General features: G+C 40.3%; 1 protein-coding gene across 5 annotated transcripts in view; it reads left to right on the top strand.

The window, feature by feature from the left end:
• The first annotated feature begins 2,046 nt into the window (after nt 1-2,046).
• LOC108697641 (segment polarity protein dishevelled homolog DVL-1) overlaps nt 2,047-20,116 on the top strand; it is a 72,921-nt gene continuing 54,851 nt past the window's right edge. For 3 of the 5 annotated variants that reach the window (XM_041571437.1, XM_041571436.1, XM_018227885.2), the window contains exon 1: nt 2,048-2,409. In XM_041571437.1, the coding sequence (XP_041427371.1) occupies nt 2,240-2,409 (170 nt within the window). In that variant the 5' untranslated portion in view covers nt 2,048-2,239. Of the gene's footprint in view, nt 2,410-20,116 lie in introns of all 5 variants that reach the window. The other 2 variants (XM_041571439.1, XM_041571435.1) reach the window with 2 other exon arrangements.

The raw sequence follows: 20,116 nt of genomic DNA, 5'->3' as shown, positions 1-20,116 counted from the left end.
AGCTGTCAGTCACTAACATACAAATAAGTTGCACCTATGAATAAAGAGAAAGGTAGCAGCTATGCCATCTAGAATAGCAGACAAGTATGAAGAAACCTGATGATCTCAGTGCTGCTACTAATGCTCTGCCATGTGGTGCAGTTCATTTGACACACATCCTGGATAAAGGAATTGGAAAGAAATAAGTGGTTTGCTATAAAGAATATTACCCTTGAGGTGCCCTGAGGTCCCAGAGCTCCAGTGTGTTTGCAGTTTCTACAGCAGGGGTGCCCAAAAGGTAGATCGGGATCTACCAGTAGATCTTTAGCTCTTGATCAGTAGATCTCAAGACACTGTCAACAAACAGCTTGTCTATATCACTTTCCTGTTTCATGCTTTACATTCAGATATTTATTACATTAAGGTTACATAAGGAATAGTTGTTTGTTAAATATAACAATATACATTTTTCCAAAAATCTGTATTTAAGTTATATTTTCCATGGAACAGAATGCTAACAATGCTTTTATGGTCGTAGATCATGATGGGACAACATCACTAAAAGTAGACCTTGCATTAGTAAAGTATGAACACCCCTGCTCTACAGTCTCTGTGGTTATACACCTAATAAAATAATAATGGTACATTTATCTTATTCACTAGGACTTTTTTTATGGGAGAAGGAGAGATTGCTGGACCCTTCCTAAAATACCATAGGAAGTGATGAGTAAGAAAAAAATACAGAGTTTTAGCTCATGTATAACCCATATTGCAATTCCTTTTTGTTTAGTGATTCGTGATGTTTCATGATTACCTGCTCATCACTAGTGCCATTGTAATATTGTGTAAGAAGCATCTGTAGGACATCCCTGATAGAGAGTATGTTTATATTGTATTGTATAGAACACAGTGCATGTAAATAACATGCAACTGCTACTCCCATGCCCAGTGACCAGAATTGACACAGCATTGACAGATACATGTGGAGGTACCGCATGACCTGGTGCCATGCAAGACCAGACAGAAGGGAGTACCAGTGGATCTCACAGTAGGCCTTAATCTATCGGCCATTTCTTAATTCAACTATAGTTCCCCCAGCTGTTTGTTCACCGACTACTACCCCTGTCCCCAAACACCAAACTATTCCCCATCCCTGCTGGTTGGTTTGCACAGCCTCCTCCCTGCAGCTCACCATTCCCTTCCATCTGTTCCTGATTTAATCATTACATTTACTGTGTATGTGCCATTGAGGTAGGATAAAGGGTGGGCAAAGGTGTATGGTTAGGGCAGCTAATATTACAACCACTGTCGCTATAATCATGAAACAGTGCCTTCAATACATGAAACAGTGCCTTCAATTACCTCATATATTACAGCAGGAGTCCCAACCTTCTTTACCTGTGAGCCACATTCAAATGTAAAAAGAGTTGGGGAGCAACAGAAGCATGAAAAATTCCCTTGGGGTGTCAAATAGGGGCTGTGAATGGCTATTTGGTAGCCCCTTTGTGGACTAGCAGCCTACAAGAGGCTCTACTTGGCACTATATTTAGTTTTTATGCAATTAAAACTTGCTTTCAAGCTTGGAATCCAAAAATAAGCACCTGCTTTGAGGACCCTGAGAGCAACATCCAAGGGGTTGGAGAGCAACATGTTGCTCATGAGCTACTGGTTGGGGATCACTGTATTACAATATGATGTGCATTATTTTATATATTTTTGCTGGTGTTTGTATAGCTTCCAAACAGAATTATTTTAACAATTCAAACTGCTGTGTTCTTACCCAGTAGTGCTATTATATCGGTGCTCAATATTTGCTGTAAATAAGGCATTTTGCTTGTTACATTGCATTAATAGCTATTCAGCTTTCCAAACTGTTCACACAAGGGCGAATGGTTGCCTGCAGGTAATGTACAATATTTACTCTGTAAAAATGAAACAGCTCAGCTGCACCTAGAGTATAACAGAGCCTGGAAAAATACTGGTCTTTCAATATTTGCATTTCAACCTTCAGCCTGTAGATGGCAATGCAGGGAACAGAATGTCTAGCACTCAGCCATTTCCCAGTACCTTTCAAGCTCAGGATTCTGCATTTCCCTTCCTGTTTAGAGGAGCCATGGAGCAGTGCATTGTAAGAGCCAATTGAGTGACTGACATGGGTTATATGGATCCATTCTGCGTATGATTCTTCCAGATTTAATTTAAAGGAGAGGCCATTGCCATTTTGGGGGGGTGTAGCCCCCCTTTTTCTATTTTCCTGCTAATGGCTGAGACCAAAATCATCTACCATATAGATGAAGAAGAAACCCCATATCTGGTGAAACTGCCTGTTCCTCCTGAGAAAGTGACCTTAGCGGATTTTAAAAATGTCCTCAGCAACAGACCTGTGCATCATTACAAATTCTTCTTCAAGTCCATGGACCAGGATTTTGGGTAAGCCCTTGTCCTCTCTGGGAAGCTGTGTCTGTGCCATAATAATGAGTTTGCAGTGCTTTCATGTTGTTCCAACCTGTGCTATTCAGCTACCTGGGCTGCTAAGGAGATACCCCTTCTGCTGCTGAAAATGGCTAGTGCCCGTCATACTTGTTGTGCTGTGTGCAGAATGGAATCTGTCATATTTATAGATCTTTGCCCTGTGCAGCTTGCCATGGGTGTGTATGGCATGCTGCAAGTCATTTGCCGTGACACTGTGTAACAATATAATGGTAGATATCGTACTGTAATATTTTTTTTTATCGTGTATGTATATAGCACTGACATATGTGTGCTTTTCAGAAATTATATATTATTTACATCACTCCCTGCCCCAGTGGGGCTTACAATCTCACACACTAGGGCCATTTTTTCAGGAGCCAATTAACCTGTTTGAAGTGTGGGAGGAAACCGGAGACCCTGAAGGAAACCCACGCAGACACGGAGATAACATATAAGAAACAGGGATTTAATCCTTCTAATGTCACTGCTTCAAATGGTTTCTTAACTGTCATTTTCTCTACAGGGAGAATGTCACAATGGGGAGGAGGGTTGTAGGTAGGCAGGAATGTCATTTCTCATATTATTCAGCAATTATGGCACACATTTGTTGATCATGCTGGTAAGTGCTTATCTGCTGCAGAACCTCTCATTTAGCAACTGTCACTTATTGCCAAAATGTCGCTTAGTTGCGGCTGTAAATGAAAGAGAATGCTGGCAGCTACATTATCTAGTAAATACTGGTGCAGTATAAAGAATCCTAATATTCGCAGTGTTGTTGCAATTGCCTGGACATTTGGTTGGTACAGTTCATTTGCCACATATCAGTGGGTGGAGGGAGGGGAAAAAAAATAAGTGAAGTTTCACTCAAGGGAAACCCCCTTATACCTCCCCTGTATCCCCTAGGGGGCTGGCATCAAGCTAAGCTCTCTTCAGCAAAATAACCCCTTTCATAAGGTAAAAAAAAACTATATATGCACCTAATAATGGTGTTCTGTAGAAGTGGTGGGTTTATGTTCTCTGGGTTTGGAAAGGGGGTATTGATGGAGCCTGGAAACCCTTAGCTGTCAGTGTGGTATGGATTGGTTCAATGGAGAGGAAGGAGCATCAACAGCTATAAGTTATCATTGTCCCCTGTTGCTGCAGTCAGTAGGTCAGATCTCTGTAAATTGGTCGGTCAGGAATTTTTGAGCTAGTAGAGCTCACATGTGGCCCGTGTATTCTGTTTATGTACAGCAGGAGTGCCCTTACTTTTCTAATGTGAAGTCTATTTTTAATGATGATGTCCCATTATGATCTACATACAACTATTTCTTATGTAACCTTAATGTAATAAATATCTGAATAAAAAGCATAAAACATCAGGGTGACCCCTTTGGTCTTCTGGAAAATGTATATGTAATATATCCCCAGTGCCCCCAGAGTTCATGAAGTTTTGTTCCTCAGTATGATGACCTGGGATATATAAACTTCGAGGTAGGTGGCTGATTTTTACATGAGAACAGATACATTAGGGTTCTACAGCAGTGACAAATGAAAGAGACAGGGCAGAGGGGACTGCAAGCCTTGGTATAGGTACAGTATATCTTGCCAGTGGGCCCATAGTGGTGTCAGTCAGATGTTTTCCAGGTGGCCAGCCTGTTGCAGAAAGCCAGGGCATTTATGTGCCAGGGGACACAGATATACAGGTAAATATGTAATTTTTCTATCCATACAGTTTATAGAGCATTTCAACTTCTCTTGCCAGCCAGTTGTGTAGCTAACTCTATAACTACCTACCACCTCTGTGCTAGAAAGGAATGGACATTCACATCAGAGAACTTTGTTGTCATCTTCTGGAAGTCAGCACTTTCCTCTTACATTCCATTTGGGCTTCCCGTACAGTCTACTAAGTCTGGGTGGGGAAGCAAAAAGAACAGTTTGTGTATTTGACGCAGGGAGCAGATATGTCAGCTAACACCCTTTATGTGCCTGGAAAGGCAGGAAAGCAGAAAACATAAACACAGTAAATCAGCACCTATATACACATACTGAGAGTGATCATTGTATTGAGCCTTATACAGTATACATATACAGTATATACTTCCCTGAATACCTGAATTGTGTGCTTACATACAGGTTGATTATTTGTCCATCATTAGTGGAGGGCTGAGAGCCTTTGTTGTGTTATCATCTATATAAAACATAGGCTTCATTCATGCTAGAACACAAAGGAAATTAGACATCAATTATTATTTGGCTTAAACCTTAATACGTTTTAAATGTGTGTTATTGAGTAAATATCTAAGAAGATGTAAACATCTAGTAAAATAATAATAATTGGAAATAAATTAAAGTATATTAAAAAAAACAATGAATAAAAAATAAGAGCAACACACAAACAATTCAGGTTCATAGAGGCAGGTCAGATTAGGTGGGGGTTATTTTTCCAGGTTTTCAGTGGATTAATAGGATTTTGTAACAGGACTGCAATTACTCTCTGTAACAAGAGGGTTGACTGGAGCAAATGGGTTATGTGTAGATGGTGGTTTACAAGAGGAAAATTTGGGCAAGTCTTGGTCCTCTTAGGAACAATTGCTGCTTTAGTAAAACCTATGCCTTATGGACCATGAATTGTTATGCATGTTCAGGTTCAGTGTTAATACCTGTAATAATAATTGCTACTCATGTAATATATGTTGTGCTTGGGGAAAGGTGTATGGGGTACAGTTTGTTTAAAAGGAATGTGTGGCCCAGGGCCCAGTTTGCTCATGGCAGGTCATGTGAAGAGTAAAAAGATAACTGGAATAAGAAAGCCGTTAAATGCAGCACAGCAGATAGTTTCTTATTTTATCTGGCTGGTTCCATCCAGCACATTTACTGAAAGGCATTAAGTCTGATCTTATCTCTATGCCAAAGTTCAAGGCCTAACATCAACCTTCCTCTTCTTAGGTCCTGTCTCAGTACAGTCTCTTGATGCCACATTATAGCTTAGACCAAGGAAAAAAAGCAAGTTTGACCCCAAATTTCATTTTTCTGTCTGTAAGTGCACAGGCTATGCATTTGTCACTAACAAACAAATTACGTTTTCATGTCATCTCCTTAAATAAAAATGGTCTACAAAGAGGAGTAAATGGGGGTGTTTCAGCGTGCCACATAATTAGGGTTGCCACCTGGCCGGTATTTTACCGGCCTGGCCGGTAAAAATGATGGTGATGGTTGATCCAAATGTTATTAATAGGTAAAAAAGATAAATATATAAAATTACCTTTTATATTGAAATGTTTTCTTAAATATCACTTCCCTTTCATCTTCTAAGATTTCTTTTAGAAGGGGGCAGCCATATACTGTATTTCATTGCTCTTCACATTGTAGGCCATAAAGTTAATCATATCAGGCCCTAGTGCAGCAACATTTTCTCATTATAAATCGTACCAAACAGGATAGATTCGTCGTAAAAGCCAGGAACAGATTGAATTCTATTTTTGAATGAAGTGAATGGAAACCAAGCAAAAGCTCCAGGAAGCCTGTTTTTCTTTACTGACAGGGGCCGCAGTCATCAATCAGGCTCTGAATGACTCAGCTTGTGCAGCTGGGATACACTGTATTTCCTACTGAATATTAAGTGGCCAATAAAAAGCCTACGTCGGTACACATTGTTTCTTGTTAATTGTAATAAAGCCTGTTTTTTTTGTTTGCCATTGTCCATACTGATCTCACTAGATACAGTATGACACAAGGGCCTTTAGAACTTGTTCATACTATTACCATGTAACTTTCCCTCAGGGAACCCAAATTAATTGGGAGAATCAGCTTTGTGACCCAAATATATGTATGGTAGCTGTTATCCAGAATGTTTAGGACCTGGGGTTCGGTATGGAACGTCATACTTTATATCAACTAAAAAAATAATTTAAACATTAAATGAACCAAACAGGATTGTTTTGCCTCCAATCATGATTACTTATATCTTAGTTGGGATCAGGGTTGGATTGGGGGTCCTGGGCCCCACCGGGGCTCTACCACAAGGCCCCCACACACGTGTGCGCATGCATGAAAGTTCGAGGACGCGCAGTTTTTGCCATGACCGGCAAAGAGAGGAAGGGGGTCATGTACGAAATTGTGCGTATGCGCACTGTTTTTGCCGCAACCGGCAAAGGAAGAGGCGCAGGGAAAAGACACAGGGTGTGGTGCCGGCCCACAAGAACCACGGGCTCACTGGGTTTTTCCCCGGTGTCCTGCTGGCCCAGTCCAACGCTGGTTGGGATCAAGTACAAGCTAATGTTTTATTAGTACAGAAAAATAGAAATCATTGTCAAAAATTTGAATTATTTGATTAAAATAGAGTCTATGGGAGATAACCTTCTCGTAATTCAGAGCCTTCTGGATAATGGGTTTCTGTATAATGGATTCTATACCTTTTTGATTTACAACTAAATATGCATCTTGTCTTCCTGTAGGAAGCAATTACACTGTATTCAGTGGGACCATGTTGTACAGGGAGCCATCCTTGGGTCCCTGCGATATTCTGCCATATTGTTTTAACGTAGTTCAGGAATGGTATTTTAGTCTGAGCTTAAAAAGAAGTTAACTCTTGGTGGTCACTGATTTAGTGTAATAAATCTAATTTAGATCCAAAAATATACAAGGTACGGCAACTTTAATAAGTTAATTGTGGGGAAAATTCTGTAATTGCAGCCCCTGACCATAAGCTGCTAAATATGGGGATTTTTAAATTTTTTGTAGCAACAAGTAAGATGCTTGTGAATTTGCTCTACAATTGTTCTGCAGTCCTCTAAAAGCCTAAAGTGGTAAGCTGGTGCATGGAAAAGAATAGGGCGGAGGGATGCTCTGAAACGTGTCTCAACTGAAAGTAGCCTCATGTCGGGCAATTAGAAAATCTGAGACAGAGACAAAGACAGTCTAAATGTCAGGCCTGACCTTTGTGGCCTCCATCATTTTTATGAATCCCCTAGTGTCATTATTATAAAAGGTCAATAGACTGTTCACTTCTCAATGTGTGTTTAATATAGCTAATGAATGACATTGTATACTTCTGTAAGCAGGTTATCCATGACAGACAGCTCTTGATTTTCTGTGGAAGGTATTTGTAAAGTCCAGACAAAAATACTTGCACAATATCCATGTAATGTTTTGCAATTTATCTGGAATACAATAAAATTACCTTAGTGATAAGACTGAACGATTATCTTACCGATAAGGATGAAGGCAGTGCCAATTCTTTTATATAAATTGTCCTTTTCTTTTCGGGTCATTATAATAAAATCTTTGGTACAGTCATGGGTTAAGCAATGCTGGCTTGTTTGCACCAGAATTACTGTAGTTAGCATGTTTTGGAGATCATCAGCTGACTCACACTACAGGGGTCATACCTCCACATAGCTTTCTAATAGGGACAAGTATGGCTATGTCTATCAGGTAGGGTTGCCACCTTTTATGGAAAAAAATACCGGCCTTCCTATATATTTATCTTTTTTCCCTATTAATAACATTGGGATCAACCATAATTTTTTAACTGGTCAGGCCTGCAAAATACTGGCCATGTGGCAACCCTACTATCAGGTTAAAGTAGTGCACTAGACTGAAACTTTTTTGGTGGCGTCTTCTAATAAGTAATTTGGCTGCTTAAATTCTGGTGTAATTGCACCAGGACACACTGGGGCTCATTTATAAACTTCGTGCTGGGCAGATTTGCGAATATTCATGTGCACACTCTGCATTTGAATTAAGCCACAACTTTGGTGGGGGAGAAAATATTCGCAAAACAGTTTTGCAAATTGGGAATTTAAGTTACTGTCAATGTTTTTTTCAAGCAAAACAACCTCGCACAGTGGACGCACTCACACAAACATCTGTCTCATTTGCGAGCCATTTGCGAATGTTTATTCTCAATGCGAATTCGCAAAAACCGGAAAGACGGGCACAGCAGTGCAATATTTTAGCGTTCAGGAAAAAACATGGGCAATACAACCATTTGCGAATAAATATGCGATGAGCAAACTTTTATAAATGACCCCCAGTGTGTTTTCTAAAATCCACAGACAATCACAGCCCTGCAGTCACACAAGCACAGACAGGCTTCATTTCCCTATCAGGTCCTTTCTAGCTGCTGATTGGTTCCTGTCCTACAGTGTAGTGAGCTGAGTGCTGCCGGCTCCCCTGCACAGCCTGGGAATTCAGGGAGCAGGAAGTGGAAGAGAAAGGAGGGATTATTAGGGTTTTTGCAGAAATATTCAATAAATCAGCCTGAATCACTACTTTTTAAAGCACAATTCTTCTATATCTAAATGAGTATAATGCACTGGTACATTCTTATTTTTTACACAAAGTCTCCTTTAAGTGCTTTGTCATGCAGTTACTGTTGCTAATGAAATTTTTGTCTTACGTTGACATAATACAAGTTATATTGCCCCATTTTTTTTGTTCCCTCATGGTTAGAGATGGTGTATTAATGATGATACTACTTCTATAGAGGATGCAAATCTAATGTCTCTGTGTGAAGCTCATACTTGATTCTCCCTTTGGAACGATTTCCTGTCAGGCCCTAAAACTGCGTGTTTTGGTCCCTCTCCTGCCATCTGAGGGAGTGAGTGGTGGGGAACTAAAAGATCAAGGAGACAGATGATCACCTCTGTAGATTGCACCCATTACACCCATGTAAAATGTCAGGGATTTAAAGGTTTTTTTTCCAGGATATATTCTAGACATTAGATAAAAATTAATGTGTTCATTATTAATGAATTACTTGAAAAACCTGTTGCAGTTTTGCTGGCAATGTGAGATGCTTGGCAGTGTTACCTCCCTATGCTTGCCTCCAGCAATTATCCGTTGTTCTCCCTTTTGCCGGTTCCCTCCTGTGTTCTCAGTATCTGTAATTTCTGTCATGTTTATTTTTTCCAGCCCCCTCCCCCCTTTATAACCACATCTTCCTTCTAACTGGGGACATAAATAAATGTATCCTGTCGTGCAGCAACAATATGAATATTTCCTCTTCTGAATGTGTCCCTTGTTAAGTAGGGATCTGTTTTGCTTAACCCTTCTGGCAAGCTGTTTCCTTCATATGTTCTATTCTGTTGTCTCTTTTCTGTTGTTTCTTTCTGTTTGTTAGTATTTGCCTTCTATCATCAACTATAAACCTTTTTCTAAGGGTCAGTCCATACAAGCAGATTCAAGGAGATTTAGTCGCCTGGCGACTAATCGCCTCTTTTTCTGGGCGACAATCTCCCCGAACTGCCTTTGTGTGTCTTCACGTCCTCTATAATGAAAAGTCGCCTGCGCTAAAGCACACACGTTGACGCCCGAAGTGTGAGGAAACTTCGGGCGAATTCGGAAAACGAAGTGCCGCGTGTGCTTTAATGCAGGTGACTTTTCATTATAGTGGACGGGAAGACATGCAAAGGCAGTTCGGGGAGATTGTCGCCCAGAAGAAGAGGCGATTAGTCGCCAGGCGACTAAAGCTCCCCGAATCTGCTCGTGTGGACTGACCCTAATGGGTTGACCCCATTCAAGAAGTATTTGCACGTTACCTATTACCCTCTTTTATTCTTCCCTATTAGCTAATTTATTAAGCTGCAGCCATTGCATGAACAGGCCACTGTGGGAACCCAGAGCTACCACCATCTTCAACGTGCATTGGTGCATTGGTGCCAAAATGCGCAAGTGCAAGGAGTAGCTTTAAAAGCAAGTGCCTTTAATGAATGGCACCAATTCATGCAATGGCTGCAGCTTAATAAATTAGCTAATAGACAAGAATAAAAGAGGGTAATAGGTAACGTGCAAATACTTCTTGAAAGGGGTCAACCCATTAGGGTCAGTCCACACGAGCAGAATTATAACCCAACACCAAAGATTTGCAGCACAATTGCATCTGATTAAGGCTAAAACCATGAGGGAAAAATACAGGTATGGAATCAGTTATCCGGAAACCCGTTATCAAGAAAGACATCTGCCATAGATTCCATTATAATGAAATTATCCATATTTTTAAAAATGATTTCTTTTTTTCCTTGATCCATTCAAAGAAATAATTCATCCTTATTGGAAGCAAAACCATTTTTTTGGGTTTATTTAGTATTTACATGATTTTCTAGTAGACTTAAAGTATGAAGATCCAAACTATGGAAAGATCCATAATTTAGAAAACACCAGGTCCCGAGCATTCTGGATAAAAGGTCCCATACCTGTACTGCATAATGGGTAAAGAACATGCCCATACATCCCAACATTTAGGAAATATTTTCTAATTACCGTGTTAATTTTACAAAATTTGGCAAGCTATGAAAGTTTGAACACATTTTTGTGGTTTTTATGTGTTATTACAGTTTTGCTAATGAAGATGAATTGCCCCTTAAACTGCAAGTCGCAGATTCACCAAGAGACCTGCTTATCTTAAATTGTTACAATTGTTTCTTTGCTTATCTTAAATCGTTACAAACGTATCTAAGTGGACCTGCCACGTATTCTGGGCTCTTTGCCAAAAGCCAATTACGTTTTAGAAACTTTATCTCTTTTTCTGGCTGTTCAGTGCAGTCGATCAAAGAGAAAGTCGGGAAATTTCAGTAACATTCCGGGACTGTGAGTTGAGTTGTCAAAAGTTGGACTGTCCTGCGACAAACTAAAAACAAAATGCACTTTGCACACTTCACTTAAATCAGTCCTGTAGATCTTCTTCATTTTTCTTATTCTCCATCTGCAGTATCTTCCCCTCTCCTCCAGCATCTTTCTTTATGTGATTTTCCCTTCTCTCACAGCGAGCAGCTTAGTGTCCTTTAGTCTTGTTACTCTGTTCCTATTTTATACCTTTTGAACTGTGATTTGATCTGCGTCTAACTCTGCCAAAGTTCACCTCAATTAGTCAGACATAGCTTCAGAACACATCTCACATTTCTCCACTGTGGGAGAAATATGGCTATTTTTCTCATGATGTATTTTCTCTGTGAAAGTTCACCAGTGTGTTTACCCCATGCAGTTGTCGTGGCAAAAACGTTCTAAAGAATTTACGTCATAAAGAAACAACGTATGTGGGATTTTAGCATGTTAGAGATGACATAGATAATGAGAAGCAAAAGTGGCTGCTCTTTATAATGGTAATGCCAATCTGAGAGGCTCCCTCCATGGCTATGGTGGAGAATCCTACCAGTCGCCTTCTTTTAATGACTTTGCTGCTGCTTCAATTTCCTGTCTCGATTTCCTAATTTTCACCTGGGCAGACCTTCCAAAAACCAGGCTGTCCGGGTGAAATCCAGACAGGTGGCAACCCTATCCACTGCACAGTGCCACTGTCCCTCCAAGGCTACCTACTAAGCTGTGACAGCTGAGCTGAGAAAAAAACTGTTGATTCCCATCTCATCTGGCTGCAAAATATGTGTAACTGTCTGACTAGGTCTAGGAGGGAGTGAGAACAGGCTGCAGGACCAAGGCTACACCTAAGCTGAGCAAAACTATCCATACTATTCTCTAGTTATCTCATCTGGCTGCAAATAATTGTAAGTGACAGGAATGTGTGACCCTGACTTATTGATCTTACTGCGAGGGCTGGAGTTAATGAAGTTTTTATGTCCACTTCTGCAGCGATCTTACTGACAAGTCTGGGGTTAATGGAGTGCTCATTGGCCATTTCTGTTTCTTTCTTTCTGTTTCTTGCCAAAGGTAAAGTAAACCCTTTAGTCTTAATCCAGATCTGGTGCGAGCAAATTATGCAGCGCTGTACATTAATTTATAATAAGCAGGGGTCCTTACGAACAGGCCCGGATTTGTGGCGAGGCCACAAAGGCCCGGTCCTAGGGCGGCAAGACTGTGGGGGTGGCATGCCGCCCAGCCGCATTGAATAAAACGCTAATCCGGCGCATGCATGCACACGCTTCAGCAGGAAGTTGCGCAGGACCGTGCTGCGCGTCGACGGGTGATAGGACTGGGTTTGCTTATGAAAAATTAACAAACAAATGTAACAGAGTAAAAAAATAGTATCAGAGGGCCCTAATCGCCAGAGCTTACAATCTAATGGACGCAAACATAACATGTTTTATTTAGGAGCATTATGTATGTATTGCAACTCTGAATAAAGATATAATCTCTTTCTGTGTTTGCATTTTATTCATATTCCTGTGAATAATATTCTCTCTGAAATCCACTTCATGGGGCAAGATTTACTAACCGGCAAAAGGTCGCCAGAGCCCAGTTTCACCCCGGGCATTAAACGCTGGCGATTATTAGTTATCGGTACTTCGGTAATGCGAGCATTTCGAAGCGAAGATACGCTAGCGTTCATTTCTGCCTAGCAAAAATTCACTAGAGATCTTGCGCTCTGGTTAATTTGCATATGGCAGGAAATTTAAAGTTGTATGGACTTCTTTATGTTATATGTTGCAGCAAATACTTGTGCAACTCGCCTCAGACGGCAGCGCCCCACTAGGTACCAGGGGCGGCAAAAATGCCACTCCACGTACTTCAAGCGCATAGAGTGCAATTATGCTCTCTGCGCTAGCGTCCTGGCCTTCTCCGTCGCCCTCGTGGACCCCTTCCCCTGGACCAAAAAGGTGAGCGCACCGAGGAGGGGGGGCGGTAGCAACACCAAGCTGCCTCAGACGGCAGAGGGGCCAGGATCGCCCCTGACAGTTTATTACGCATCTCCAGGGAACCTTAATAAAGACAATAGGGTTGTTATAATGCCCTACACATGAGCCCACTGTAAAATTAATGTTCCATATGTTAGAAAATGTATGGAGGAACCCGATTTTTTTAAGGACTTTTTAAGGACTTTTGCAGCCTATCACTCTGAAAAAAGGAAGTCGCCAGCGTTTTTTGAACTTTGATGCATTTTCCACTCAGAATATTATTAAGTGACAGATGATTGAGGAAGATCTATCTACTCCATTGCACTTCGCCTGGTCTGAGTTGGCGAAGGCAAGTCTGGCAAAATCTGCATTTTAGTGAATTTGCGGAGTAACGTCAATTCGCCAGAGCTAATTTTCACCTGGCGATAGAGTGCGAATGACAGCTAGTGCCTGTCTCTGAATTGGTGCCTGCGCCCGTTAGTAAATTAGTGATGTCCCTGCGAGAGGTAACTTGTCCCTAGCATTATCACTTCGCCCCATGTGCCTGCAACCAGGCCAAGTGTGTGTGAGTTGCAAGGAGCAAGTGAAATTAATCTCAGAAGTCATTAGTAGCATGATGCAGTTCTAGATACATATGGCATGTTTGGCTTGTGGCTCTAGGATTAAGCCCCCTCACTGTTTAGGTATATTGTCATGTAGTATACAGGTATGGGATCCGTTAGCCAGAAACCTGTTGTCCAGAAAGCTTCAATAGACTCCATTTTATCTAAATAATTCAAATGTTTACAATGGTTTCCTTTTTCACTGTAAAAAAAACAATATTTTTAGTAGAAGAATTTTTAGGGCAGGGGCACACGGGCAGATTCGTAGAGATTTAGTTGCCTCTTCTTTGGGGTGACAATCTCCCTGAACTGCCTTCTACCTGCTAAAATGAAAAATCGTCTGTGCCAATGCACTTGCGGCACTTCAAATTTCCGCAGTTGCCCAAAGTTTTCTAGTGCGGCAACTTCAGGCGACTTCAGAAATCGAAGCACCGCGAGTGCTGTTGAGCTGGCGTTTTCTCATTATATCAGGTGGAAGGCAGGGGGAAGGCAGTTCGGGTACAGGGGACTAAATCTCCCCAAATCTGTCCGTGTGCCCCTGCCCTAAGTCTAGAGTCCTGCACGGCTCCATTTTTTGGGACCCGTACCCGACCCATACACACAACCTGCAATCTGCAACCCGCATTCTTACCCGCTTGGAACTGCTACCCGACCCACAAGTACCTTATCCGCAACCCAGACCCGCTGACCATCAAGAATCAGGAAGTGCTGTCATTGTAAACCGGAAGTGACAGCATCGGAAGTAGACATGATCCGAAAAAAAGGAGTAAAACAGGAAGTGCTGTCATTATAAACTGGAAGTGACGTCAGCGGAAGTAGACGTGACCAGAAAAAAGGAATAAATATCGCTATTGGGAAGAACCGCGGGCTAACTCGCAAACCCGCAGAACTGCCGACCCGCATCTTTACCCGCACCTGGAACCTCTACCCGTAACCCGCAGGGTACCGCAGGTTTCTGCGGGTAAACCCAATAAAGCCCCTGCCCTTAAGGTATTACAATCCTAATTACAGAAAAATCTGTTAAGCGGAAAATCCCAGGTCCCCAATATTCTGGATAAGAGGTCCCTTACTTGTACAGGCATCTAGCATGTGACTTTAGGCTTTAATTGTTTGGAACTTTTTACTTAGGGGCCGATTCACTAACTTCGAGTGAAGGATTTGAAGTAAAAAAACTTCAAATTTTTGTGCTCCTCGACTATCGAATTGGCGTAAATTCGCCTGAGTAGAATGATTCGAATAGATCGAGCGCAAAAACGCTGCGACTATTCGCCCATTCGATAGTCGAAGTACTGGATCGAGCGCAAAAACGCTGCGACTATTCGCCCATTCGATAGTCGAAGTACTGTCTCTTTTAAAAATACTTCGACTGCCTACTTCGCCACCTTAAACCTACCGAATTGCTTTAAAAGCCTATGGGAAAGTCCCATAGACTTGTTTTCCAAGTTTTTGATCGAATAAAAAGGCATTCGATCGAATGAAAATCCTTCGAGCGAATATTCGATCGAGCGCCTATTCGCCTGGTGAATATTCGCCCATTCGACTATTCGCCAGCGCGTAAATTCGCCCGAATTGCCTATTCGATTCTATTCGGTTCTATTCCCCAGTCGAATTTCGAGGGATTTAACCCCTCGAAATTCGACCCTTGATGAATTTGCCCCTTAATGTTGCCCTCCAAGGGGGGAAGGATTAAAAATAGAGGCTATTCACACTAGTAAAAGGAAAAGTAGGCAGCACTGGCATAATGGAGGTGATAATCTTGCTTTGTGCCTGAAAGCAATAATGTGATTTGTCAGTAATACTAAAGAAATGTTTTTTTTTGTAGCAAGTAAAATAAACTACAATATGTGTCATTAATAGTTTATCAACAGCATGTGTCCTGACTTAGGGGATGCTCCTGGGGTTTGGTAATGTAATACTATGTTTCCTCGATGGTTCAATAGAATTATAGTGTGATGCATATGGCTCTCATCTATGAAGCCTTTTCCCCAGCGATTTATCTTGTGAACTGTAGTAGTTACCAAATGCTGAGCCCCCATCCATTCTAAGCGAGGCGTGAAAGTAACAGATGGTGTTATGCATGGGACATGTCTGCTGAGCTTCTAAGACCCTCTTTTTCCTTGTGCATCTGAAACAAAGCATGGAAAATTGTGGCATAGCATTGCTAGAGTTTGCATATCCAGGGATATCCACTTCCAACAATCTGGATTTTTGTGTTTGAGTGCATTTGCAGGCAAGTCTTCCTGCAAGTCCTGCCTACAAGCCTTTGCCCTATTTATGACTTTCTCTTCAGTCAGACCTATTCACTCTCTTCAGATTTGACATTTTCTCTATCATTTTAATCATTGTTGTTTTTTTTTACAACACAAGTATGTTACCAGGGTCCGCACACGCTGTCTGGTAGTCGATTAGTATCGGGTGCTGTGCTGTAGTTGAACAATGTACAGGAACAGAGAGTAGCACGCTAGTGAATTTCTCGATCCGCACCTGACCCGAACCCACCCACTCCCTACCCGCAACCGACCCGGGCACGCTGCTACCCTTTATTTATAGACCCGCGCCCGCCCCACAGTGACATCACAAAAGGGGTGGGGCAGGGCAGGCGGAAGTCTATAAATTCTGGCGCCGGAAGCCAGAAGCCGGCGGTACTAGGTCGCGGACAGGGAGAGCAGGAGTCGGCACGAACCAGCCCGACCCTCGGGTCCCGCGGGCCTCGGGTCGGCCCACACATCACTATAGCGCGCACACCGAATCTTCTTTTCTCCAAATGATTTATTAGGATACAAATAAATATATATTTGTATCCTAATATATATATATATATATATATATATATATATATATATATATATATATATATATATATATATATAAAACCAAACCTAAGGGATAATGGTAACATTTTAGTGACAGCAGGTCAGAAGGCCTTATTGTAACTCATATGGAGTATAAATTAATATGGGTGCCGTGGTTGCATTATATCGACATTATCCATGTTATGGATATGCAGATCGCTAATTACTGTATTATCATTGTCTCATTCTCAAAAGTTAACTTTTAGTGGGGCAAATTTATTAAGGTTTGAGTGGTAAATTCGAATTTTCAATTTGGTTTTTTGGTCAAAACTCACAAATTCAAGCTGAGAATAATCCAAACTCAAATTCGAAAACGAGATTTATCATACCTTGACCCTGGGAACTACTCAAATTCGATAGTACGCCACCATAATCGGCCGAGTTCATCTAGAGGTCCAGTGACCCATTTTAAGATGTTAATAGCCTTCCTGTCATTTGAGATTTTTCGGAGAAAAAAAGTTCATTCTAGTTCTCTGGTAGGTAATGGTTTCAGACGTTCAAGTTTTTTCTTAAATAAGATACTATTCAAGTTTCGAGGTCATTCAAATTCATTTGAGGTAAAAAAAACAATTCAATAACACTCAACCTTTGATAAATGTGCCACTTAGTACGTTATAGACTAATTCTAATCAACTTTTCAATTGGCTTTCAGTATTTTTTGTAAATAGTTTTTGAAATATTTGCCTTTTTCTTTCCAGCTTTCAAATGGGGGTCACTGACCCAATCTTAAAAACAAATTCTCTGTAAGGCTACAGATTTATTGGTATTGCTACTTTTTATTACTCATCTTTCTATTCAGGCCCTCACCTATTCATAGTCCAGTCTCTTATTCAAATCAGTGAATAGTTGCTAGGGTAATTTGGACCCTAGAAACCAGATTGCTGAAATTGCTTTTCAGACTCAAAATGTTGCACATTTTGGGATAAAGTGTAATTTTATTAACTCATAGATGAAAGAACAGAATCTCTATGCCATGTCAAGCTAAATGTAGCATATTACTGTACCCCAATCACCGCACAACCACATGGAAAGGGGGGCTGAGGTCTGAAGACCATTAAAGGGTTCACCTTTAATTTAACTTTTACTATGTTATAGAATGGCTACTTCTAAGCAACTTCTTAATTGGTTTTCATTATTTTTTTTTATTGTTTTAAAATGATTTGCCTTCTTCTTCTGACTATTTCCATCTTTCAAATGAGGGGTCACTGACCCCATCTAAAAAATGAATGCTCTGTAAGGCTACAAATGTATTGTAATGGCTACTTTTTATTACTTATCTGTCTAGTTAGGCCCTCTCCTTTTAATATTCGAGTCTCTTATTTAAATCAATGCTTGGTTGCTAGGGTAATTTGAACCCTAGCGACCAGATTACAGAAATTTCAAGCTGGAGAGCTGCTGAGTAAAAAGCTAAATAACTCAAAAACTACAAATCGTAGAAAATGAAAACCAATTGCAAATTGTCACGGAAAATCACTCTCTACTCCATACTAAAAGTTAACTCAAAGGTGAACAACCCCTGAAATGCATTGGGGGAAATTGCATAGAGATGTGTTTGTATTTCCTTAAACTTATTTAAGGAGATACGATTTATAAATCTGCTCTTATTTTTTCCCTTGTTGCTTGTAGAATTTTAGTGAAGTTAGAATAGTAATTTCCTTGACAAATCCTCCATACTGTCAGAGCTGTGGAAAAAGATTAATAAAAACATCTCTGCAGCTCCTGTTATGAAATGTATTCCCCGAGAGCCTGCTGCTCCTTGGTGTAAACTAGTCGTCTTACAAATCCCTCCACTGCGAGAAAATGTTAATTTATGATATTTACATAATGCAGCCAAACCATGCAGAAGGACAGCACATGCACAATTAATTCTTTCCATGAACAGTGGGCAATTTCTACCCTCCTGAGATTTTTTTTGATATTTTTATTTATTTTTTTAAAGTGTGACTTTGTATTTTGCATTTAAATTAATATTCTTCAGTAGAAGTTATAGAAGGCAATATTTTATTGTCATGCAACACTACTGGCTGATGCAGGATTGAATTGTTTAGTCAATTGTACACTACTAATAATTGGTCCTTTTCCATGGTAGATTCTGTTAATTTTAAATAGTTTTTATTTTATCCTGAAACTTCCAATGTTATATTTATCTACACTGAAAGTCATCTGCCGTTTACTTGCCAATTTTTCCAACTCATCCAAATTCCTCACAAGAGCTTTAGCAGAGATTATAAATAAACCGTGACGCTTACTCTAAAGCACAGGGGAAACTGTACTTCCCTTTTAATCCATCCTTTCTGCTGAAGCTCTTCATAATCCGCTGTTCAGGCTCCTTTGATGGTTCCCTGCTGTTTTTTGAACATCTATTCCAGTGGTTCTTTTGTGTAAAATATGTACACAATGATACAAATGTACTCACAGATACTGCTTATATATTAATAGTTTGACTGTTCTCAGAATATGAAGAGACATTTTTAACCGGGAGTAAATGAATGGAAAAAATATATAACATATTGTAAACATAGGTCTGGGATCCGTTATCGGGAAACGTTATCCAGAAAGTTAAGAATTACAGGAATGCAGTCTAACATAGACTCCATTTTAAAGGAGAAGTAAAGGTGAAATCTTGTTAGGCACCTCACTGTTATTGTATTTGAATACTCTACTGCGCTTGCCCGCATGTGCGAAGAAAGAAGAAGCAGAAAAAGAATCCCTCCTAACTCTTGCCACACCCCATTGATTTCACCTTACTTCCTCCTTTAATCAAATAATTCATTTTTAAAATTGACTTTCTTTTTTTTTGTAATAATAAAACACCTTTGTACTTGATCCCAACTAATATATAATTAAAGGGCACTGGTCACCCAAAAAAAATATTCAGAATCCTATTTTATCACATTAGTCAAGCAAAATGAACTTTAATTACACTGTATAAATTATTTGAATCTTGTTTCCTTCAGTCTGGGAACTCACAATTATAGCAAGCAGGCAGGAGCCATATTGTGGACACTGTTATTAAGACAAGCCTTGCATCATCTCAGAATCTTGTTTGTGCACCAGAATGGGGGACCTGATGTCCATCCCCTTGCCCTGGCTACACAATTAAACAGTGAAGGGGGGATGTGGGGAGAGCAGTGACATCTAGGAAGTGCTGAATGGAAAGTGAAAGTAATTGTCTGCCCCGCCTCTATGCCTAAGGCATAGAGGAGGGGCAGACAATATTTGATTGACAGCTGAGATTTTTAAATGATCTTACAACAGCTTTGAATACTTTAATAATAAATAAAATTGGATTTCATGTTTACTTTGAAAGGGACTTTTATTATACAGATTTTTGTGTCTGGATGACAGGTCCACTTTAATCTTTATTAGATGCAAAACAATCCTATTAGTTTTATTAAGGGGCACATTTATCATGGGTCGAATTTCGAAGTGGAAAATACATCGAATTGAATACTATGAAATTCAAAGTCGAATTCGTAGGATTTTTTGCATCGTACGATCGTATTCCGTTTGAACTATGGTCGTACTCCGATCGTACTTCGAATCGTACAATTCAAACAATTTTATCGTACGATCGTACGATTTTCCTTCGAATACAAAAAACTTAGAAATATGCTCCGTAGACTCCGTAGACTAACATAGCACTTCGGCAGGTTTAAGT

This window comes from Xenopus laevis, chromosome 7S (genome assembly GCF_017654675.1).
Source record: "Xenopus laevis strain J_2021 chromosome 7S, Xenopus_laevis_v10.1, whole genome shotgun sequence".
Taxonomy (NCBI): Eukaryota; Metazoa; Chordata; class Amphibia; order Anura; family Pipidae; genus Xenopus; species Xenopus laevis.
The sequence above is the reverse complement of the archived record's forward strand: the minus strand, read 5'-3'. Positions and strand labels throughout refer to the sequence as shown.